Source organism: Mastigoproctus giganteus, chromosome 2, assembly GCF_048544385.1.
Source record: "Mastigoproctus giganteus isolate SK-2022 chromosome 2, ASM4854438v1, whole genome shotgun sequence".
Lineage (NCBI taxonomy): Eukaryota > Metazoa > Arthropoda > Arachnida > Uropygi > Thelyphonidae > Mastigoproctus > Mastigoproctus giganteus.
Genome location: NC_143576.1, coordinates 76,213,142 through 76,238,951, shown reverse-complemented (window position 1 = coordinate 76,238,951; position 25,810 = coordinate 76,213,142). Strand labels below are relative to the sequence as shown.

General features: G+C 38.8%; 1 protein-coding gene across 3 annotated transcripts in view; it reads right to left on the bottom strand.

Moving 5' to 3' along the window:
- Positions 1–25,810, bottom strand: part of LOC150089350 (gamma-tubulin complex component 4-like) — a 290,737-nt gene that overhangs the window by 189,113 nt on the left and 75,814 nt on the right. For all 3 annotated transcript variants that reach the window (XM_090389092.1, XM_090389086.1, XM_090389099.1), the window contains exon 6: positions 18,604–18,766. In XM_090389092.1, the coding sequence (XP_090245218.1) occupies positions 18,604–18,766 (163 nt within the window). The remainder of the gene's footprint in view (positions 1–18,603; positions 18,767–25,810) is intronic.

Sequence of the window (25,810 nt, the reverse complement as noted above, 5' to 3'; positions counted from 1 at the left end):
AAAAGCCCCTCCCTTTACCCTAGTTACACGTTTAAATAAATTTCACATCACTACACTGTGATCACTGCCCCCTAGTGTCTTTTATCTGACGATTCTTAATGGACAAAGAGTCGTTGCCAATAATCAGATCAAAAGTATACCAGTTTCTCTTATTGTCTCTCTAACATGCCAATCCACAAGTTCCAATTAATTTCTGAAAAGTTAAAATCTTCCATTATAAGACAATCTGAATTACTGTCCCATTCTATATAACTGTACAGCTGTTCATTCTATTCATCAGAGTCGCTTTGCCTACAGCACACTTCTACTCTCATTTTTTCTTTCCCAGTATTTGTCACACCAAACTGACTCAATTGCATTCGCCACCCATGTCAAATCAATGCACTGCCTTAGATTTTATGTGCTTCTTTCTTAACTAAGAGTATAACTCTTCCCCCCTTCTTCTATCTGTACATATTTTACTTCCCATATTCAAGTTCTGCATCCCTTATATCTAAGCAGACACCATGTCTCCAGTATCCCAACAATCTCTACATTTGATGACTTGACCAGTATGTCAAATTTATTTACTATGTACCTAGCATTAGTGTATGCAAGTATGCATGGACCTGTTTTTACAATTAGTAACCTTAATACAGCCCATATATTTGCTTGTTTCATGAAGACCCCCAGCAGACTGCTACTTGTTACAATAGAAGCAGTGCAAGAATCACTTATACCTGTCAGCAGCTAGTATAAATGATTCTTTCCCCCTCCCCAGCTAGCAGTTTTCTGATCCACCTAAAACTGCCTTAATAGCATCAGCAAATATTCTTGCACCCCTTTCTTTTTAAGTCCCATCCCTATAAAATCATCTCTCCTGTTAACAAGCACCACAGAAAAATTCTACCCCTTGAGCCTTGCACAGTCCCTCCAGGATTGAATTACAGACACATTGCCATGTTCTTAACAAAATTCTCAGATCTCCTACTTGTAATAACATTAGTACCAATGTGTACTAATGATCCAATTTCACCTGTCCTCTTTTTTTTTTTTTTTTTTTGCAAAATATATTTCCCATTTCCCTGACAATTAAGTCACCAACTATAGCTTCTTCCTATGGAATCAAGGATCTCTGCTACAGGGAATGTCATTGTATTATCTGATGCTGGTGGGTGAGCCTAGCGTTGGGCTGAGCAAGTGTTTTCTTGATGTGTCCTTTTCTTTTATTCCTTCAACAACCCTATTCTTCAAGCTCTCAATATAAGCCCAACAAAACATTGAATTTACACTTAATCTTCTCGTGCTCTTTGTTATGAATATATACAAAGGCATCCCCTATGGTTGTATCATATCCTGCTAAAGGTAGCTTCAAAAAGAAGGAACAGGTAATGCACATAATATGATCCTAATTTGTAGAATTGCTCTCAGCAGTTCTCCCTCAAATCAAAGCACCCCCACGACCATGGGCTCTTTGATTTTCTGCTGTAGTGCAAGGCATAATTTTAGTCTAAATTTAATTTAAAACAACATACAAAACTAAGAAATACAAAAATAATAAGGCTACACTAATCTTCCTTAGTTAAATGCAGTATAAACTATGCTAGTTAAAATTACTTTATGTATTACATGATACATTGTATAAAATCACATTTGTATTGCTATAAATTTATAGTGGACAACTTATGGACCTAATAAAACCACTTGTTGTTGTTAATAGGGTTTAATGGAGCAACGGCAGCAGCAGCCATATTGCACCTCTTCATTCATTATATACTCATAGGACTGATATAGGAAGTTAAACACAATCATATAGGTGAATTCGATTTAAGCAACTGCAAAATTCTGGCAAGTTGACATTGTTTCCTATGAGGTGATGCAGAATTAGTTCTGATAAAGTCAACAAAGATTTGAAAGCTGCAATCCTGTCATGTGGAAATGAGGGCAGCCTATGCAGATATGTTTTATGGTTAACAAGGTGTGGCAGAGTACACACTGTGGAGAATCTTCTCCTGCAAGGAGAAAGAGATGTATCAGAAGAGTGTAGCCAATCCATGTTCTAAAAAGAAAAACTTATGTTGATTTTTTCAAAAACTGGAGTTCCAGAGTAGTGACTTATTTATTGTTTTTCTGAGAATGCCACAGCTTCTTCCATTGGCTGTGACATGCTTGATGCATCAGAGGTTTATAATCTAAATATGGGACCTATGCTTGTGTATAATGCTGGTGCGGTATTTAGCAGCTTCATCTGCATTTTCATTTCCAAGAATTCCAATGTGCCCCGAATCCAACATATGCATGTTGGATTCGGGGCACATTGGAATTCTTGGAAATGAAATCACTGATTGGGAAGTTTGCATTGTGCTGAATCAAAATCAGAATTGGATTTTTGCGTGGTGCAGTCACTGCACTCAGGTCTGTATAAATTATGATCCCTGGTGTAGGAGATGCATTGATATGATCAAGGACTAATAAGCATTAGTAGAGGCATATGATGCAAAAAAGCAAACTTATTTAGCATCAGCCAAATGTAATTGCACAGAGTAATGTACAGGTGCTCCCTGGCTTAAGTAATACTTGACTTATGGCGCCTCCGTAGCCAGGTGGGCAGGAGCAGCAGTGCGTAGCACACGCTTCTTGATTAGACCGGGATTCGAGCCCGTGCCCACCAAATACGGAGGATGCGGAAAGGTCAGGGAATGATCACCACATATCCTCGGAGCAATATGGCCTTAGTTGCTAATTCTCCTAAAAACCAAATAACAAACACACAAACAAACTTGACTTATGGAAATTCGACTTTACATAAGTTTTTGCTAGCCGGTGCAAACTTAAAAAAAATTGTGGAAACATTATTTTGCATCCTGTAGGAATAAATGGTGGTATAGTGAAACTATCGTAATGTGAATAATAACACATTGTTTTTTGATAATTCGTTCCAAGACCTCAGAAGTTGAAATTTTCACTACATAACTAAGCTATTTATCTCTCTAAAACAGGGGCTCTTAACCTTCTTAGTTCCACGGACTCCTTTGCCAGTCAGGTGAATGCCACGGACCCCTTCTCAGAATAATGTTTTTAAAAGCATAAAACTGTTAAACTGTTTTAGTTTAATGAAATAGTTACCAAAATTTATAAAAAAAAACATTATACAGTACAGTAATACCCCGAAGTTACGCGATAGGTGGGTCCGACGAAAATCGCTTAAGTCGAGGTACAACTTTGCATATAAATACATATAAATTTTGTTTAATTGGGACCAAGGACTAACAAAAACACTAGTTTAATAGACAAATATTTAATAAAATTGCAGTTATTTATACATATTAATACAAATTATGTATTAAAAAAATAAATGAGTTACGTAAAAATGTTATTTCGATGTCTTCATAAAATCTAATAAATTCGTCTGACGACACAGCGCCTTCTTTTTTTTCACGCAGAATTTCTTCGTAGCAAGCTAATAATTTTTTATTCCTTGCTTTGTAGCTATAATGCGTTCTTCATTGGAGTCTGTTTTCTAAAATTTTTAAGCCCTTTTCAATTGAGCTGAGACCTTCTGTCAAGCTTGCAATTGTCGTGCTTCTCTGGTGGAACTGGGTCTTTTTTTTTTTTTTTTTTTGATTTGGTAGTTGTTGGCGCATCAGCTTCTGTGGCCATATTGCACCTCCCAAGGTTTTTGCAGTACTTTGATCCAAGCCCGAGGCGGGAATCGAACCCGCGACCTTTGGGTTGCCGGGCAGGTACTTTACCTACTCGGCCAGCCCGGTCGGCGGAACTGGGTCTGAAGTGTCGAATAATTCAGTGACGTTTTGCTCATGCATCTCTATGAGCTCATTCATTGTCAGCTCCTCACTATGTGAATCCAACAGCTCGTTGACATCATCACCATTGACTTCCAAATCTAATTGCCTGGCTGGCAAGATTAACAACTTCTTCTATCATATGAGCGACATGATCAGTTTCTGGCATTGTTTTCGTCTCGTTTTTGAAAAAAAATGGACAAATTTCTTCCAGACACCATTCAATGTTTTTTTGTGACTTTCTACACCTAATGGTCATAATTCAGGTCATCAGAAAAGGGAGCGGCATCATTCTAGGAATGACAGTCAGCTGAATCTGTATCCACAGAATGATAGAGAACGAGACCGGTCAGACCACCACATGCCTTCTCCTGCAGAAGGTATGGGTAGGCCTCACATACAAAGAATGGAGCCTTCTCAGAGTTCGCCTGCAAACATTGGCATGCTTCTCCACAGTCAAGTGGAGTTCTGTCAGATCTCTTGCCCCAGCACTCTTCTCAACAAATACTCATCCAAAGGCCTCAAGATAAGTCTACATCTGAAGAGTACCGTCAAGCTGTAAATAAAATGCCTCCTCAATTACAATACAAGCAGCGTTCCTTTCTCACATTTGGTTTTGGAGCTGGTGGTGGACCGTCCCCCTCTCCACAAAGGCAATCCCACATCAATGTTACGTCATCCCAAGATTCTTCAATGATTCTTACGGCATCTAAAACATTGAATTGTTTCCAAAAGTCTTTAACAGATATCTCACTATTTTGTCTCACAGCTTCATTCAGACGTGCAAACGAACGTCTCGTGTAGTAAGCATTGAATGTTTTGATGACTCCCTGGTCCATCGGTTGAAGCAAGCTGGTTGTGTTTGGAGGCAAAAACACAACTTTCACACGTCGGTCGAAATTAATTAGGGTGGCAGGAGGGTGATCGGGTGCATTGTTAACAAGAAGGATCAATTTAAATGGAATCTGTTTAGACTTGCAATAACATTCGACTTTGGGTATGAAGTGGTGACCAAACCAGTCCGCAAAAACAGAAGCTGTCACCCAAGCTTTATGATTTGACTTCCAAATCACTGGTAAGCTAATTTTAGATATATTTTTTAAAACTCTTGGGTTTTCAGAGCGATAAATTAAGAGAGGTTTTAACTTGCAATCACTAGCTGCATTCCCGCTAAACGTCACTGTCAATTGGTCTTTGGAAACCTTAAAGCCTAGAAAGTTTTTTTATTTGTGAAAACGATGTAATTTCCAACAAAAGTTGAGCGCGAATTCAAATGCACACATATAAATATGACAGTTGGAATGCAAATTTTTGTATATGTGTGCAGCTCATGCGGCAGCAAAGTTGAATTTTGTTCATCTTTCGCTCTCACTCTCTGCCATCGCACCGTATATCGATAGCATATGAAAAACGACCTTGAAGATAGTGGGCAGCAGTGTTGCCAAACAAAAAAATCAAGAACTGCGTAACTCCAAGTTCGTGTAAGTCGGGGTATTACTGTAATATATGTGTTTCTTTCTCAACACATTGAATAATAATACAATACATTTAAAATATAGGAAAGTTGATGTTAAATTTTATTTTTTAAGGACATATCAGTGTGAAGACTGTTGTTGTTTATCTCGAATAAGAACATTAAACTGTGGTGTGGTATTTGACAAAGCAACACGCATGTCATGTCATGTTGGACATCTAATCGATTTGATTTTTTTGTTTTCATTGTTACAAGTGCTGAAAATCCCGATTCGCACAGATATATTGTTGCAAATGGTATCAAAGCTTCCATAGCTCGCTTTACAAGACGAGGATAGGCTTCTCTCAGGGAACACCAGAATTCTCCAAGGCTTTTTGAGGTAAACTCCAATCGTGGTAAGTTTTTTGACCTAAGATCAATGAGTTCATCTTTGGTTAAGTCAACATCTTCGATACAGTTTATATCAGAAAGAAAAGGATTTCGGATCCATAGTTCAATTTTCATGCCATCAAGATAGAAATAACTTTTAAAAGAGTTCTGTAATGTTTCCAAGTGTTCGCAGATATCTCTTTTCAAAAAATTTGAGAGAGAAGTTTGCATTTAAACTACATCTTGGTAAAGCACTTCCTGCAACAGTGGAAAGTTTGCAAGAATGTCGGCCTCTACTCTCTTCTTCCATATTGGTAACTTAGCCAAGAAAGCTTGTAATATTTCAGTTGCATCCATAATAGTGACTTCATGACCTTGAATGGAAAGATTTATCTCATTCATATAGTGAAAAATATCTGCCAGGTAAGCCAACCCATGGATAAAATCCTTCCTTTCAAAATGTTCCAAGAGTGGGTTTTCTCTTACTTCCACTAAAGTCTACTCAAAGAACGTGTGCTACTGCACTCTCGCTCCTGACCACTTAGCTATGGAGGTCATCTTCACTAACATTAAAGCCCAATAAACCAGAAAGTGCAAATTGTTTTTATTGTTTTATGGTAGTGACCTCCAGAAATGTGTTTTAGAAAAATATCACAAAGGCGTTCAAAATTGATTTTTATAAAGGAACATATGATAACGATGAAAGTGTAGTGCAATTTCCATTATAAAAATGACCTTTTAGAGCAGGGTTTCTTAACCAGGGGTCCATGGAAGGATTTCAGGGGGTCCATGAGCTTGGATGGGAAAAAAATCAACTCATTAATTCCTTTGCGTATGTATGTAATAAATTACAATTGTATTAGCTGTATCTGTAGTCATCAATAGAAATAACAGATATTTTCATATCATATTATAGTTATTGCATATCTCGAAAAATCGCTTACGCTCATCGTTACTTTGAAATTACGGCAGTTATTAGACCTGCTGCTAGATCGCACTTGATTGCAGTCTTGCTGTGGACAGACTATCGTGCGACGTAGTTGGCAAACTATCTGGCAAATCAGCACCTAGTAGGCCACTTTTAACACGAATAGACACGCTGGCTACGAGTGTAAACCAGGTATGTTCAAAACGTTCTGCGGTTTAGATAACAGTTGAAGTGGTTAATTTAACCTTTTCGCTGCTATGTGCGTGTATACCAGTCCAACGGTGGAGGCCCCTACAGTGCTACAGGCGTTACGCACGCCCACCGTGTGTCTGTCGATGCATACAGTCTTCATATGTCTTTCTTAGTTGCTAATATTGTATTAATTATTTTTACATTAATTATTTAACATTTGTTACAGACCGAATTTAAGTTGAAATGTCGAAGAAAAGGAAGTATGATGAAAACTGTGTATTATTTGGTTTCACTTGCATTAATGAACGTGATGGGACTCAAATACTGCAGTGTTTTTTGTGCGGAAAAATTCTTGCGAACGGAAGTATGAAGCCAGCAAAACTGAAAGACCATCTCAAGTCTGTCCATGCTGAAAATGCATCTAAAGATGCTGGTTTTTTTCGTGCGAAAAAATCTCAATTCGAAAAAGCAGGGACACTTCCAAAACTTGGATTTGCCATTTCACGAAAACCTTTTCTTGAAGCATCTTATAAAGTTGCTTACCGGATTGCCAAGCAAAAGAAGCCCCACACTATTGGAGAGACTTTTGTAAAGCCATGTGCACTGAAAATGGTCGAACTGGTCTGTGGACTGGAACAGAGAAAAAAATTGGAAGCTGTTCCCTTGTCAAATGATGTAATACGTTCTAGAATAGTTGATATGTCTTTTAATATTTTGAAGCAGGTCATTGAGGAAATGGCAGCCTCGCCATTCCCCTTCAGTATGCAATTGGATGAAACTACAGACATTTCTCAACGTAGCCAGCTCCTTGTTTTTGTTCGCTATGTGCATGCTGATGCCATCAAAGAAGAATTCTTATTTTGTGAGTCTCTTTCGGAAACTACAAAGGCCATAGACGTTTTTGAAATGGTAAAAAGTTTTTTTTACAAACGAAACTTTGAATGGAAAGGAAAACTTCATTCTCTTTGCACTGATGGAGCTCCTGTGATGCTTGGTAATACATCTGGTTTTGCTACTTTAGTGAAAAAAGAAGCTCCTCAAGTCGTCATCACTCATTGCTTTTTACACAGACATGCACTGGCAACAAAGTCAGGGCCTTGAACGGGGTTCAAGGCCCTGACTGCTAAATACGGTCAATCTGCCAACCCGCACTGGACCAGCGTGGCAGATTATGATCCATTTCCCTCAGCATGAATCATTGAGGAGGCTTCCATCCTGCAGTGGGTTAATAATGGCTGCAGTTTATCTATTATAAATGGGTAGTAAACTTGATTTTATTGCATTTGTGATAATACCGATAACTTGAATTCTGTGGGTTTTTACGTTACGGTATTATGGTGAAATGGGTTCCCCTTCACTGAAATCTTCAATCATATAAAAAACATAAATAAATTTTCAGAATCTTCTCTTCATTCCTATTTACTTATTACAATGGTGAAGGGAAAGGAACCAACGGAAAGTGCAAGTGCTGGTAGTGCTAGGAAACAAAAGAAATTGATTTAGAAATGAAGATGATTAATTAAGAAGAACGAAGCAAGACAAAGTTAGCATTAGCATTAGTAGAGGCATTTGATGCAAGAAAGCAAGCTTATGCAGCATCAGCCAAAAAAAAAAAAAAAAAAAAAAACCCACTTCCACTTCACCCCTCTGTTCGTTCCAAATACCTGTCCAGCTGAGCCTTAAACTTATTTAGGCTATCAACCTCCACCACAATGGATGGAAGTCTGTTCCACCAACCAACCACCAGTTTGTCATCTATTGCATGGAATTAGGTCTCGCTGCTTCAACAGTTAATACTATTTTAAGGGACAATGCGTGTATAAAAGAACATGTTAAAGGGTCAACACATTTAAGATCAACAATGATCAATAAACAGCGTTCAGGTGCTATATCGAAGGTGGAAAAACTATTAATAATATGGATGGAAAATCAGATTCAGAAGCAAGTACCCTGAGTCCAAAGGCCATTCAAGCAAAAGCAAGAAGTATTTATGAAGATTTGGTAGTTGTTGGCGCATCGGCTTCTGTGGCCATATTGCACCTCCCAAGGTTTTTGCAGTACTTTGATCCAAGCCCGAGGCGGGAATCGAACCCGCGACCTTTGGGTTGCCGGGCAGGTACTTTACCCACTCAGCTAGCCCGGTCGGCTATTTATGAAGATATTAAGGTTAAGTACAGTGAGCCCCAAGCCAAGTTTGTGGCAAGCAACGGGTAGTTTAATAGGTTCAAGCATCACACTGGTTTCCAAAACATTAAGGTATGCAACGAAGTCACCAGTGCCGATTCTTCAGCTGCAGAGAAATTTTGTGATGTGTTGGAAAAAACTCTTTCTAAATCTCTACCGCCCTCAACTTGCGCAGCAGTGTGCTTATCAGCTGGCGCCTCCGTAGCCAGGTGGGAAGGAGCAGCAGCACGTAGCACACGCTTCTTGATTAGACCGGGGTTCGAGCCCGCCACCACCAAATACGGAGGATGCGGAAAGGTCGGGGAATGACCTTATTGCTCCGGGATATGCGGGGAACCACCGCATATCCCGGAGCAATATGGCCTCAGTTGCTAATGCTCCTAAAAACCAAATAACTAACTAACTAGCTTATCAGCTGAAGAGTTAATTCTGGCAACAATGTTTGAATGGTAAAACTTGCTGATGTTATGCCTGTCTCCTCTCTTTTTGTAATTTTATAATTTTGAAATTTTTGTAATTTTGTTCCTTTTGAATTTTTCCTGTGCATGAGATAAAAAAATTGAATAAATAATTCTATTTACATGTTTGTCGAACATTTCTTTTTCGCTGCAATCAAATTCAGTGCGCATAGTTAGTGCTGGATAAGCATTTAGGGAAATTTCAACTTACGTAGAGTTCCGTGGAACACAACCTTTATGTAAGATGGGAGTGGCTGTAATGTAATTACATTACTCTGTGCAGTGTAATGTAATTTAATTAAATTACATTACTCTGTCTAATGTAATTTAATTGCACAGAGTGTTAGCAGTGTACATGCTGCATTCTACTGGTAGTGATATGGATATGGTGAAAGTAGGAAAGTCTGCTGACACACCTACAGCCATTTCTGTATTTGACCTAACAGTATATATCTATATGCAGTGCGAGTTTTATGTTACATGAACCACGTGAAGTTATTTGACATTCATATATGCTACAAATTGCTTTCCCCATTTATACAAATAGTTATCACAAGATGATGATGATACAGCCCACAGAGGATCTGGTTCAGAAGTTTCTTGAAATACATTATCCAGCTGAACTTTCCGCATTCTATTAACTCTTGCAGCCTTATACCAGCAGGTTTATTTTCTTTAGGCTTATTAACAAAGTTCATTTTTAACCGCAGGACAAACAGATATGGCTATGTGGAATGAGTTGTTTGGCTCCGTAATATTGCTGCATAAGTTAGTAGTAATTTTGTCCTGAGATGAAATGGTTCATTTGCTTCAGTGACTTTGAACAAGATATGTCCAGAACACACCAAGTGTCATCCATAAGGCACAATGATGAATTGGGTTAAGCCACTCAAGGGCACTCTTTCTAACAGCATCATATACAGGAGCATGATAGTCCAGTCAATATCTGATAAGTGTATGATATAAGTGAAGTAAGGTGTAACTATTGGCACCGCCATGTCATTGCTGATATTACTTCAAGGATATTCATCTTTTTCTAACAGATTGGATCTTCAATATGTATTTCAGAAAGATGAGCTTACTGTCTCGAAATAGGCTTAAGAAACAGACAGGTTCAGAGAGCATTATTAGCATTAGAATTAGTTGATGCATATAATGCAAGAAAGCAAGCTTATACAGCATCAGCCAAAAAAAAAAAAAAAAACCTTCTCATTTCACCCATCCGATCATTCCAAATGTTTGTCTAGTTCAGCCTTATATTTATTTAAGCTATAAACTTCCACAACAATGGATGGAAGTCCATTCCAGCAATCAACTACCCATTGGCTAAATGCAAACAACTGCACATCTATTCTACAACTGTCTTTCCTCAATTTGAATCTATGCCTCATCAGGTTCTTAGTCTGAGCAAGCAGAAGTATCCTGTCAGCATTGAGCCTGCTCAAACCATTCAAGGTCTAATACACCCCAATCAGATCACCTCGCAGGTGCCTAGTCTCCAGATGCTGCAACTTGCAGAACTTAAGCCTTTCTTCATAAGTGCACCCCTTTGTTGCCCTTCTCTATACTCATTCTACCAACTCTATATCTTTCCTAAAATAAGGCCTCCAGACCTATATACAGTACTCAAGGTGTAGTCTGACCATTGCCTTATACAAAGGGATAATCACCTCCTTGTCTCTGCTAGCAAAATTCCTAGATATCATTGAAAAAACTCCATGGCCTGCTCTGGCAGCGCATCTGCACTGCTCAGAGAACTTGATATCTGACTGCACAATTACTCCTAGGTCTTTTCAATCTCCCTCTACCTTCCTGAGTGTAGTACCACAGAGTTGGTACATTTCTCTTGTGTTACTGCTACCCATATGCAGTACTTTGCATTTGTCAATGTTAAACTTCAGTTGCCACTTCTCAGCCCATCCGCCTAACTTTTCTAGATCCTGTTGCAGTAGCATACTGTCTTTAGTGTCACTAACCACCCTAACATACTGTCTTTAGTGTCACTAACCACCCGATATACCTTCATCGATATTATTTAGCCTTGTCGATCAATTAGGCCCTGGAGAAATTGTGCAAGGCTCAAGGGGTAGAATTTTTTTCACCTCGTTCTATGCTTGTTGGTCCCATTTTACCCATCCAATCACTCCAAATGTTTGTCTAGTTCTGCCTTGAACTTATTTAAGTTGGTTGACCTCCACTACAACAGATGCAAGTTGAACAAACTATCAACCATCCACTGGCTAAAGGCAAATTTCTGCACATCTATTCGGCCCCGGGTGCCAAGCGATTTCTTTGCGTATCTCAAAGCGTTATCTCTAAAGAGCCTTCAAGTGAGAGATTATATTTTGTTTCAACAACCATTTTCTTTATTTATTAATTAGTGTAGCTCTTTTGCACTAGAAGAAGTAGGTAAAGGCCCAGAAAGGAAAGTTAACTTTCTGTTTTTTATTTTTAATAGTACTAACTAACTAACTTAGCCGCTTGGTCACCTTGTGGCACTGCTCCTGCCTCCCCGTGGCGGGTGGATTTCCGGCCCCAGGGCCAAAAAGAGCAAAACATGGACTGTGACAATTTTCCACCGATTTGGACTGCAAATCCAAATACATTGGATTTGCACATACCCGATAATGACTTATCCAATCCAAAGAGACTGAGGACGGATGCTCCCCGAATGGAAAACCCAAGTTTTCTGATTCTGCATTCACTAACTAACCAATCCTTGGGTAGTTTGTCACCATTCCTCATTCAAAAATGTCTTGAGAGCGTAGCTGGCTCCCCTAAAATGGTACGACAACTGAAATCTAGCGACCTGCTTGTTGAGACCACCAACTCCAAACACTGAGTCTCTACTCAGACTCACCTCATTTGGTGGAGTTCCAGTTAAGGTGTCCCCACATGCCACACTTAATTCATCCAAAGGTGTTATTTCTGAATGGGACCTAATGAATGTATCAGAAGAAGAAATTGTTCAGGAACTGCAGGGTCAGAAAGTCACACAGGCAAAACGAATTAAGTTGAAAAAAGATGGCAAACTCCTTCCAACTCTTAGCATAATTTTGACATTCAGCTCACCTAATTTACCTTCATCAGTAAAAGCAGGGTATTAGTGATAAGATTATTATCACTAATTAGGGTATTAGGATAAGATTAGGGTAAGATTAGGATATTAATTAGGATAAGATTAGGGTATTAGTGATAAGATTAGTGAATGGAACAAAGGGGTACTCTAACGAAGAAAGGCTTAAGTTTTGCAAATTACAGTGTCTGGAGACTAGGCACCAGCGAGGTGATCTGATAGAGGTGTATAAAGCCTTGAATGGTTTGAGCATGCTCAATGCTGATGGGATTCTTCCTCTCGCTCAGAATAATCACCTGAGAGGGCATAAATTCAAATTGAGGAAAGACAGATGTAGGATAGATGTGCGGAAATTTGCCTTTAGCCAGTGGGTGGTTGGTTGGTGGAACAGACTTCCATCCCTTGTCGTGGAAGTTGATAGCCTAAATAAGTTTAAGGCTCAGCTGGACAGGTATTTTGAACGAACAAAGGGGTGAAGTGGAAGTGGTTTTTTTTTTTTTTTTTAGGCTGATGCTGCATAAGCTTGCTTTCTTGCATCAAATGCCTCTACTAATGCTAATGCTATTTGCATTGTCGCATTCGCCCATATATCCCGAACCCAATAAGATGTTACAAGTGTCAGAAATTCGGACACTCACAAACAGTGTGTTGAGGAGACCCCGTATGTCCTAACTGTGGTTCAAAAGATCATTCCCAGGCTGACTGTAAAGCCCAGGCTCCGCTCTGCCCCAATTGTAAAGGTAACCATCCAGCCTTTTCTAAAAATTGTGAACAATGGAAATATAAGAAAAAAATCCAGAAATATAAAATAGAAAAGAAAGTTTCATTCCCAGAAGCAAGAAAGCAAATACAACTAATGACACCTAGATGCACGTATGCTGAAGCCTCTAAAAAGTTTCATTCAGTATCAGTGCAGACTGATACATCAATACCTCCAAATATCTCTATTTCGGAATGGGCTCGTTCCCTGCTGAGTTCTGTACCTCAACCTTCAAAGCAACAGATTTCTACTAGAGCTAACAATACACCAGTCACGATACCACCTTCTGCCGATGCAGATCCCGTAAGATCCATCCAAGCAGATAACGCAGATTCTAATCGAAAACAGACATTTGACTCCTCCCTTATGGATACTAATTAAATTTCCAATCAAGATGATACCGAAACCATTCTGGAGATCCATCCAGAGGATGAAATAGACAAAAGACCAGTTTTCTCAAAAAGAGATAGGATTAAAATTGACCGTGCAAACAGACTTCCAAAAAGCAGTCAGATTCAGTTCCTTCATCTAAATTGAAACAATGAACAACGTTGTCCAATGGAATTGTAGAGGCTTTAGGAGCAACATTGATGACATATACGACATAATTAAGCAGCATAAACCAGTGGGCATCTGCTTACAGGAGACATATCTGACTCCTCAGGTATCTCCCTTGATAAAAAAACTATACTCTTTTCAGACAAGATAGACATATTGCAAATGATGCTCGTGGTGGAGTAGCCATACTCATAGATTCGGGAGTTCCATGCAGACGCATTTCTTTGCAAACCTCTATAGAAGCCGTTGCTACCCGAATAGCAATTGGCATCACTCTGACTCTTGTTTCGATCTATCTACCACCCAATCATCCGTGTACTATTCACGAACTTGAAAATATTATAATGCAGTTGCCAACCCCTTTCTGTTTATTGGGCGACTTCAATGGACACCATCCATTGTGGGGTTCTCCCAATGCAGATGGACGAGGGCAACTCATTGAAATGCTCATTGACAGACAAAACTTAACCATCCTAAATACTGGTTCACCAACTTACATCCATCTCCCAACAGGAACAGTGTCTGCAATAGATCTATCTATATGCTCTCCGATCCTCTTTCCTATTATTGAGTGGACAGCTCTAGATGATCCACTAAACAGTGACCACTACCCATTAATCTGTAAGATCCAAACATCACACTCTTCAACTGCAAAAAACCAAATACAATGGAAATTTTCCAAAGCAGATTGGGCCAAGTACACCTCTCATGTTTCATTTGATAAACAGATCGTCGAATCTTTCCCAATTGACACAGCCACTGATCATATCACCAAAGAAATTCTAGTAGCTGCATCTGTTGCCATCCCACAATCACAATCAGACACCTACAGACCCATAAACTATTGGTGGAATGATGAATGTAAGAATGTCAAAAAAGAAAAAAACCGAGTGTGGAATATATTTCGCAAATACCCTACTACCAATAATCTTATAAATTATAAGAAACTAAGAGCCAAAGCCTGACACATCAGAAATAAAGCTAAAAGAAACTCTTGGATCTGATTTGCAACTTCAGTAAATAAAAATACTGATGTAAGAATAATATGGAAAAAAATAAGACAGCTAAATGGCAAATTTCCTCCATTATCCTCGCCAATATTCAACTGGAATGGACAGGAGCTCTCTACTCCTGGAGAAATTGTGAATACTCTAGGGACAGTATTCTCCCAGTTGATCTGGCTCGTCTGCCTCAACCTCATATGATCCGTCATTTCAGAAGATCAAAGCTTCAGCCGAAAAAATCAAAACTTAACTTCAAAACCGCTGCTTCTCTACCATACAATCAGACACTTACTATGATCGAACTTCAAAAAGCTATATATTCCTCAAAGAACAGTGCTGCTGGTCCCGACGGAGCATATTACATAATGCTTCAACACTTAGACAATAAATCATTATCCTTGCTGCTGACCTTTTACAACGGCATATTCATTGAACATTCATACCCCACTCGCTGGCATCACTCCTATGTACTGGCAATTCCCAAACCAGGGAAAGATCATTCTATCGCTCACAATTATAGACCCATCTCTCTTACCAGTTGCTTGAGTAAAACATTAGAAAAAATTATACACCGCCGATTAACATGGTATCTGGATTCAAAACATCTAATCTCTGATAACCAGTTTGGTTTCAGAAAAAAATCGCTCATCCCTAGATCTTATGGTTAAAGCTGAAACGAATATCAGGAATGCATTTATTCGAAATGAACATTTTGTCATGGTCTGCCTTGACATAGAGAAGGCCTTTGACACCACCTGGCGTTTTGGTATCTTAAAAGATCTTCATTCCCTTGAACTGAGAGGTCACTTACCATGCTACATACAAAACTTCCTTCAGTATAGATCTTTTCAAGTTCGCTATAGACAAGTCTTCTCACAAATCTATATACAAGAGGAAGGAGTCCCACAGGGCTCAGTTCTCAGTGCTACTTTATTTGCATTGAGAATAAATCATATTACCAAATGTATTCCCAACACTGTGAACTCATATCTCTATGCTGATGATCTGACTGTTTCCTGCAGTTCGCTGAATATGAACTTCATTGAAAGGCAACTACAAATCTCACTAAACAATACTGAACTATGGATGACACAGAATGGTTACAGACTATCTCATCAAAAATCTAGTGCCATTCACTTTTGTAACAAACGAGGGATGCATCCTGACCCAGAGCTACACCTAACAAATCATCCTATCTCAGTTATGAGTAGCATTCGCCTCCTTGGTCTAATTTTTGATAGGAAACTTAATTTTTTAGAACATATCAAATATCTCCGGACAACCTGCCAGAAAAAAATGAACATTCTCAGAGTTCTTTCTTCTACAACATGGGGTGCTGACCGTTACACCTTACTTCACCTGTATAGAACTCTAATTAGATCTCGTCTTGATTATGGAGCCCCGGTGTATGACTCTGCTAGGGAGAGTGTGCTAATACGGCTTGCTCCTGTTCAACATTCTGCCCTCAGGATTGCTGCAGGTGCTTATAGAACATCACCAGTACAAAGTCTCTACGCTGAAGTCCATGAAGTTCCACTCTGCCTCAGAAGAAAGGTGTTACTTTTGAATTATGCCGGTAAAATTCAAAGCATGCCTACTCATCCAATTTGGCCTATACTTAGTGATCCACAGTTTAAAATGTTCTACAGAAATAAACCCAGAGCAGTCCAACCTACTGGCATCAGATTGCAGGCTCTATCTGAAAGCTGGAATGTGCACCTTGAAAAAGTCCTCCAAGATCCAATCACTTCAGTTCCCCGATGGTCCTTTGTTAATCCATCCTGTGACAATTACTTCCTGAACTAGGGAAAAGATTCCCTTGAAAATATTAACGTGCGACAACTTCATACTGCTCACACACAAAATTATCTGCATTTCATGAAAATATACACAGATGGATCAAAGTCTGATAGTGGAGTAGGTGCTGCAGCAGTTTTCCCTTTTAACACCATCTCTGTATCTCTGCCTACTGAAAGCAGCAGTTATACAGCTGAGTTATTCGCCATTAAACTTGCCCTAGAAAATATTGTGCATTGCTCTATTAAAAAAAGTATAATATATACCGACTCGCAGAGTACACTAGTAGCCCTACAAAACATCTCCTCACCAACTAATCCTTTAATAAAAACCATAAGAAGTAAGATGATTCTTATTCAGGAACGCCAGCAAGTAGTCATCTTCTGCTGGATCCCAGGAAACGAATGCACAGACTATGCTGCAAAACATCCATCTAACCCATCATCTTCAGGCTTTTGCGTTCCATATGTTGATTACAGACCTATGATACGAAGGACATGTAAGGAACAATGGACACTTCTATGGCAAGCTGAAACGGATAACAAGCTATTGGAAATAAAACCAGAACCACAGTTATGGACCTCTAGTTTTCATACTAACAGAAAGGAAGAAGTCATCTTAACCAGAGCACGAATCGGCCACAGCCAGTTTACTCACCTATTTCTCCTCACAGGAAATGATCCTCCACAGTGTTTTCAATGCAACTGTCAGCTAACAATGAAGCATATTCTTGTTGAATGCACTCTGTACAAGCATGCTTGGCAATGTTCATTCAGCTTCCTTCCAAATCTAAAAGAACCTCTAAAACTCTCTCATATCATAGGCAACGATGCTAATCCCTTGGAGTTATTCTGCTTTCTTAAACGAATAAAATTATATGATCGTCTCTGACTGTTTCCATAACAGTCACCATTGATAACTTTCATATCACTGATAGGTGCAATATGGTCTAAGCAGAAAATAATAACAACAACAATAACAATAACAACAAAAATAATAACAACAACAACAAATCTATTCTACAATTGTCTTTCCTCAATTTGAATTTATGTCCCCTCTGGGGAGCAATCTGAGCAAGAGGTAAAATTCCATTAGCACTGAGCTTGCTCAAACCATTCAAGGCCTTAAACACCTCAATTAGATTACCTTGCAGGTGCCTAGTCTCTAGAAACTGCAATTTGCAGTACTTAAGTCTTTTTTGGTAAGAGAAACCCTTTGTTCCACTCACCAATCTCATTGCCCTTCTCTTTACTTGTTACAGCAGCTCTACATCTTTCCTGAAATGAGGCCTCCAGACCTGTATACAGTACTCAAGGTGTAGCCTAACGATTACCTTATACAAGGGTCATGGGCTCGAACCCCGGTCTAATCAAGAAGCGTGTGCTACGCACTGCTGCTCCTGCCCACCTGGCTACGGAGGCGCCAAGGGAGGGAGCGCCTAACTAAAATGTCTAAAGAGAGGAGAGCGAATTTACCAACCTTTCCAAAGTAAACACTTAAGCTAAAAATCAATTAATGTCCATTAATGATTTATCATTTTAACTCAAAATATTTAAAAACATTATGGATGTAATGGTGGTAGGAGGAGAGGGCTTGGAGGGATGGGCTAAAATTTTGGTTTCTCCAGAAACTATCATTAGATTGGTCAAGTTAGAACAGGTGACCCCGTGGTGATATATTTAATTTGGTGAAATATTTTAAATAATGCAGTGGTACCTATGAGGCAAAGCTGGAATCCACACATATATGACAATTGCCAATATTTTTATGGATCCTCCACCCCACCCATTAATATTTTATTAATGGGGGAAGGATCTTTATGTGGTACATTTCTGATGGCTAGCTCTATAAGGAATAAAGGCTGTGGCATCTTTTAACATACACCAAAAGATACCATAGTGTAGTCTTCAGGAATGTACAAACTTAACTTCATTACAATACTTCATTAAATGTTCAGAAAAAGAGATAAAGAAAATTCTAAAATCATCTTTGAGATTTGAATATAAATTCTTCTCACTTACCTTAGAAGTAGATGGAATTTCATCTTGAAAATTATCATGACTATCAATGGGTTGTGGTAGTACCCTTTGAATAAAGAACTCACTATAGGGATCTAACAACATTCCATGCAACATCCAAGCTGTTAGTTGTCTAAAAAGAACAGCATGACAGGTATGGAGGATCCTTAAAGAAACAACAGTGAAGTGTGGTATGAGATGAGATTTCTTTCTTTCTTTTGATTTCTCCTGAAAACGTTTTTCAATTAACATTATTTATGAAGCTTTATCATGGTGAGAAGCAAATGAAAAAAAAAAAAAAAAGAAAAGTTGATAATACTGTATCTCAGATCAAATGTTCATTTCTCATTCTATTCATGGAACATAATGGAAATAGTTCAAATGTATAAGTTATCCTTAAAAAAAGAAAACAATAATTGTTTAAACCAGACTTTGACCTTGAAATTAATTTTCATTGGAAAAGTGTCCATTATATGCATAAGCAGAAATCTGCACCTGGAAATATTAGGCTACAGTACAACAATGAACAAGCAGTGGAAACCTTGTGTGCATACATGTGGTGCAGTGAAGGGCTTAAACTGGTCCTTACGTGCTACTTTCCTATACACAGAAGTTTCAATATGTGGGGGAGCACCTAACTAAAAAGTCTAAATGGATTAAAATTCATGCTATGGAGTTCTACACAACTAATAATAAAAATTCTAACTAAATATAAATTCTAATTGAAAACTTATAGTACAAAGAAAACTTCCAACAATCCAGTCAAATTTTGCCCTCATTAATTTTATTTTCTTCTCCCAGATTCTTATAGACCTCAGTTGCAGCCCCTTTGCTATGGGCATAATTAAAATAACACTGGTCTACAGATATTTTGCTTCCAAAATTCATAGTGTTTATGTGTGTATTTTTAGTGCTATTCTAAAAATCTAAAATGTTTCACAGCTTTATTTACAAACAGTAAGAACTGTTTTCTTAAATACAAACATTCAATGTATTAGGCCATCTTCAACTTTCTTTGTGACTGATAGTATGGACATGTCCAGACATGTTTGGAAATGCCAGGACCTAAAAGTCAGGTAATTATATATATAAACTTGCAAAGTATTCCCTCTACATTCAGTCATTTTCTGATGCATCCACTTCTAATGTGATTTCACATTCTGTGTCTTTGACAGTGGCAACTTGTGGTTGTGTGAACAAATGTAACAAACATATACTGCAATTGTAACAAATATATTTTCTTACATTTACAGTAACTATGTTGGGGTAAAACAAAGGCAGGATATAACATCATTTGTGTAAAATGTATATCGCAAATATTTTTGAATTAAATCAGCTAACCAAGATAAAAGTTAGGCTTCCTAATAAAGTGTGCGTACATGTGCGGACAACCTTGTGATTATGAAAATTTGTTAAAAGGAAAGCTACAATATTTGCCATTTACATGGTGCGGAGGGAATCTCAGGATTATATTAATTACTACTACATTTGTTCCATAAATGTAGGAGGTTATAACATAAAGAACAAACAGAGCACTATGTACACCAACAACAACATGACTTCAGCTGCAAGAGCAGTAAACCATGGAACTGAAATACTGGTACCACCTTTATCAGTTGATCTTAAACATAATGCCATCAATTTGTGATCTAGAGGATGATATAAACTATTGTAACAAAGAAATTCACAACCTAGGATCACAGGGTTGTAAATTTCTTCTGCTACCTGGGAGTCTAAAACGCTGATGAAACTGATATTCGGGTGATATTCAAGTCAAGTGGACTCAATTTCTGTGAAGTCTAGACGGTCTGTGACATCCAAATCCTCTGCTTGCACTTTCATGATGGTGGGACTGTTAGCAACCCTGGGTATAACCTCCATGCACATGCCCACTTTGGGTGAAAACCCAGGTGTGAACCAATGTAAGCAGGGGTCAAGTGTGGCACCCACACCACATGGAGGAATGCCACCCCTTTGTGTTACCAGACAATACTATGGGGTAGATGACTCTCATCAACTGGTGAAATACCACCACTTTGCTTATTGGAGGCTTGAAGTGGTGGAACCCATGTTTAGTCTCCAGAGATAAGTTCCAGTCAACCTGTCCCCATCTCTTCCATCATGCAGCCGCTAGTTAGTACACCAGACTGAACCTATTGGTAACCCTTTAGGAGGCTTTCGGATCAGCTAGTGTATAATCTTGCTACCTCTACCCTGCCAGATAGTGACTGGAGGGAGTTTGAGTAGTGTGTATGCGGGACGCATTGTCAAGGCCACATTATGTCAAGGATCTGGGTATATTCTTACCATGTGTACACCTATCCAAAAAGTTCATTACTTCATACACCATGTCCCTGCCCCACTTCTTATTGTCAAATAAACCATGAATTGTCAAACTAATAGAGTAAGCTTAGCTGTGAAAAGATCTAAACCTCCCAATTGACACCACGTATATTTCACAAATATGCGTGGTGTCAATTCTAATCTCAACGATGTCCATTTTCACTTGCAGTCTGCCAAACCCCATGTACTTTTTCCTGACAGAATCTCAGTTATCGGTTGATTTGACCACTGCTCATCACAGTTGCCCAAATTATTCGCTGTATGATTCCTTTCACCTCAAAGGTGGTACTTGTGCATATGTCCGTTCTGATATTTCCTGTCAGAGACTTGGTAATTTGGAATCTTCTCGTTTTGATCTTCTCTGGCTTAAAATCTCTCTGCCTCATTGTGTCAAATTCATCTGTTGTCTCTACCATTCTCCCAACTCCACTAATCACTTGGAGCTCTGACTTCTTCTCTTTGCAACTTGACTTTCTGCAATCCAACTTCCCTAACAGTGAGGTAATTTTCCTTGGTGATTTTAATGTTCACAACTCCAGCTGGCTTCCGTTTTCTAGTCACACTGACCCAGCTGGTCGTTTCTATTTTATTTTCCATTTATTTGTACACACAATTATTTACAAATTATATACAAAACTTACAAAGAAGATATATATATATACAATTTTATATTCATTAGCATTCTCATTATACATATATAAAATACTATATTATATATGAACACGTGTCATTGTGTGTGTGTTTTACCTGTATCAAGGGTGGCTCCTAGGCCTCAGCCCATCTCCACCTTGCACATCTGTGTTGGTGCAGAAACTCTGCAAAGCTTTTTATCGGTTGTGTACGTCCACCTTGCCACCAGGGAGCAGCCAACACCTACAGCCGCTGCCCGCCCCCAGGCATAAGCAGCCAAGCCTGGGTCTACTATCACCTTTAGTGCCTTGTGCACAAATCCCGCACCAACCGGAGATAGTGCCATACTTGTGGGTGGACCCAGCTGGTCGAGATGCTGAGGCTTTTGCAATTACTAATGACCTTGCACAGATTGTTCATTTACCTACAAGAATATCGGACCATCCTAACCATGCAGCCAACACGTTTGATCTTTTTCACACAAACAACCCTTCTAAGTACACAGTCGAAGTGAGTGGTCCTTTTCGCACCTCAGATCACAGCTTGGTGATTGTCTCTTCTCCAATGGAGCCTTTATCTCATGGCTATTCCCAACCTCGTATTGTTCAGCATTACAAGAATGAAAAATGGGATGACATGAGATTTCTTTTCTTCTTTTCCTTGGTCGGATTTCTGTTTCAAAACTTCTGATGTCAGTGTTTGCTCAGATCGTGTCAGGGAAATTATTCTTGTAGGAATGGAATCCTTTATTCCACACTCCACTTTAAAATCTCGTCCTTTATAGAGAAGAACGTTGCATATCATAATTGGCTTGTTTCCAAATCTTCAGATTCATTTTCTGCCTACACCAAAGCTCGCAACAATTGTAAAGCAGTTATTAATCAGCCCAAACTAGATTTTGAACATGCTAAGAGTAGAAAACTTGCTTCTTGGCCTAATGCTAGCCTAACATTCTGGTCTCTTGCCAAAGCTACTGGCCGCAACTATTGCCCATCTCTGCTCCCTCCCACCTCTGTCAAAACCAGATGGTTCTGTTGTCACTTCAGCCAAGGATAAAGCTGACCTGCTAGCATCCCATTTTTCTTCCAACTCCTGTATCAATGATCTTGGTAAAACACTTCCCACCATTCCAAACACACTCCATTCAATGCCTCCTCTGGTCTTCCGTCAAAAAGATGTCAGAAGGATTTTGACGAATCTTGATGCTAAGAAAGCTCCAGGTCTTGATTTCTCCACTTGTTCTCAAAACCTGTGCTCCTGAACTTACTCCTGTTCTTTGCCACCTTTTTTCACTTTCTTATTCCAAAGGTGTTTTTCCTTCTGCTTGAAAATTTGCTCATATCCAGCCAGTCCTAAAAAGGGTGACAAATCCCTCCCATCAAATTATCGTCCCATTGCAATTACTTCTACTCTTTCTAAAGTAATATAGAAATCAATTAACCGCCAACTCTTAAACTACCTAGAAACCTTCTGTCTGATCAATGATCACCAGTATGGATTCCGTCAGTGTCGATCCACTGGTGATATTCTGGCTTATGTTACACATTTATTTACAAATTCAATGGAAAAGTTCTGGGAAACACAAGCAATTGCTCTTGACATCTGAAAGGCTTTTGATCTTGTTTGGCATAAAGGTCTCCTAAACAAGCTTCCATCTCATGGTTTGCCAACTGATTATCCAGTTTTCTCTCTGATCACTCACTGAGGGTGATTGGATGGCTCTCTGTCTTCCAACTTTTCCACTAATGCTGGTGTCCTCCAAGGTTCAGTTCTTCCCCCCACTCTTTTCCTCTTGTATATTAATGACCTTCTTCCATTGACTGGAAATCCTATCCAGTTTTGCCAATGATAGCACGTTGCATTCCACTTTCCATTTTGAGAAACCTTGCCCTGCTTAATCAACTTCAACTTCTCGAATATCCGCTACCAATTCCTTAAATGCCAATCTCCAGGTATTTCTCCAGTGTTGCAAGGACAACTTAGTTGATTTCAATCCTTCTAAAACTCAGTCTTGTCTTATATCTCACAAAAAGGATTCTTCTGCTCCTATGCTTATCTTTGGTGACACTCCAATTTCTAGGCAAAATGATATATCTCTTTTGGGGATTACCCTGAATTATAATCTCTCTTGGCTCAAGCACATTACAAATATTGCTTCCTTTGTATATAAAAAATTTGGTTTTCTCTTTCGCTCTCGGTGTTACTTTTCTTCCAAACAGCTGGTCACTCTGTACAAATCGCAAATCCGCCCTACCATGGAATATTGTTCCCATACTCAGGCTTCTAGATACCATTCAGAAGAGGGCAGTTAGGTTAATTAATGACACCTCTCTAACAGTCTCTCCCCACTCGCTGTCTCATAGATGTACTGTTTCTGCTTCATGCCTTTTCTACAGATACTTCCATGGGCACTGTTCTTCTGAATTGGCTTCTATAATTCCCACCCTCTCTTTCAAAACAGTCCAAACATGTGCCGCTGCTAGCCAACATCCATTTACTGTCCAACATCAAACTTACAGAACAACTTTTCATCTTCCTCGTTTATTCATTCAACTGCTGTTTACTGAAACAACCTTCCTTCATACGTATTTCCTGAAAATTACAGTCTCAGAAGTTCAAGCCTAACGTCAAGAAATATCTTCTTTCATCTTCTCAACCTCCAACCCAAGCACGGTACTAAGTACTCTAGGATCTAGTACCTTTCGTGTTTGGGGTTTTCATAAAAAAAAGCTACAAACCGAACTGAACGATCTTGTGAGATATTTAAATCTATCCAAAAAGTCTGCAGAGCATTTAGGATCATGACTAAAATCTAAGAATGTAATAGCCCAGGAAAAGTCTTTTCATGGTATAGACATTGTAAAAAAAAAATTGGTTCCCTGTTTTACCAAAGTAGATTCAATGTTGCAATGACCTATTGCAACAATTCCTGCAGTTAGGAACTTTTCTGGAATTTTATATCAACCAACAGAATGGAGGCTATTTATTGACTCACTGAAGCCAAGCCTCAGAGGAGTTCTCCTTCATAATGGAAACAAGTATGCATCCATTCCTGTAGCCTATTCAGCACACTTAAAATAAAATTACAAAATCATTACATCTCTTTTGAAAAAAATTCAGTACAAATACTTTAGTTCTGATGAGTCCCTTTTAACCATCTCTAGGTATCATCTTTTTTCTTTAGTAACTGAGCTTCATCTAGTAATGCGCTACGTTGCAATTTAAGATCAGTACAATTCTTACATCAGGAACACAAAAAAGCATAATTACTTGAGGTATGATTACCTACTAGACAGACCTTTAATACATGCCACAGGAGATACAAGTAATGAACTTGTGATTCACATGAGAACTGCCTACAACCATTCCTGCTGGAATCACAGATGAAGTATTCAAATATCCTCAGATGATGTATTCAAAGTGGATTAAGTAGCAACCATTATTAAGGTAAGAATGAAATTTACATTTAATTCAAGGGCAACCACGAGTTTCACAAAATGTTTCCAAAGGTGAGTAACATAAGAGATATCAGCAGTGCACTGACACTAATGGAATCCATACTGGCAATTGCTAATCTTTTGGATGGTTTCAGATAGTTTAAGAGGTAGTGACTGAATGGTAGTTTCTCCATTACTTTGGAAAGAGTTGAGATAAGTACAGTGCAGCAACAATTGGAAGGATTTGTCACCTTTTTTAAACCTTGGTTGGATATGAGAATTTTATTTTATTTTGATGCAGAGGAAAAAATACCAGTGGAATAATTGAGTGTAAAACAGCAATACAAAACAGGAGCAGGCTCTGGAGAACAAGTAGAGAAATGACATCAGGGCATCAAGATTTTACAGAATTTTTCTAATATTCTTGTTTCAGAAAAAAAAAGGAAGCACCGATTGGAATCTGATCTGGCTTAGTCAGAGGTGATTTACCAAGATCACTGATACAAACTTACAGGAAAGGGGATGCTAATAAGTCAGCTTTATCTTTAGCTCAGGATGCAACAGAACTAGTCAGCTTGTAACAGAGGTGAATTCGTGGATAGCTGCAGTCAACACCTTTGGTCAGAGACCACAAGGTTTGACTGCCATTTGGACTAGAGTTATGACATTGACTGTTTGGCATTAAGAATGTGAAATGGGACAATGTATTTTATTTCTCTTTTCCTTGGCTGGACTACTGCATCAAATTTTCTGACACCTCCCCTCCCACAAGAACAATTCCAGTGAAAATGATGAAAGCA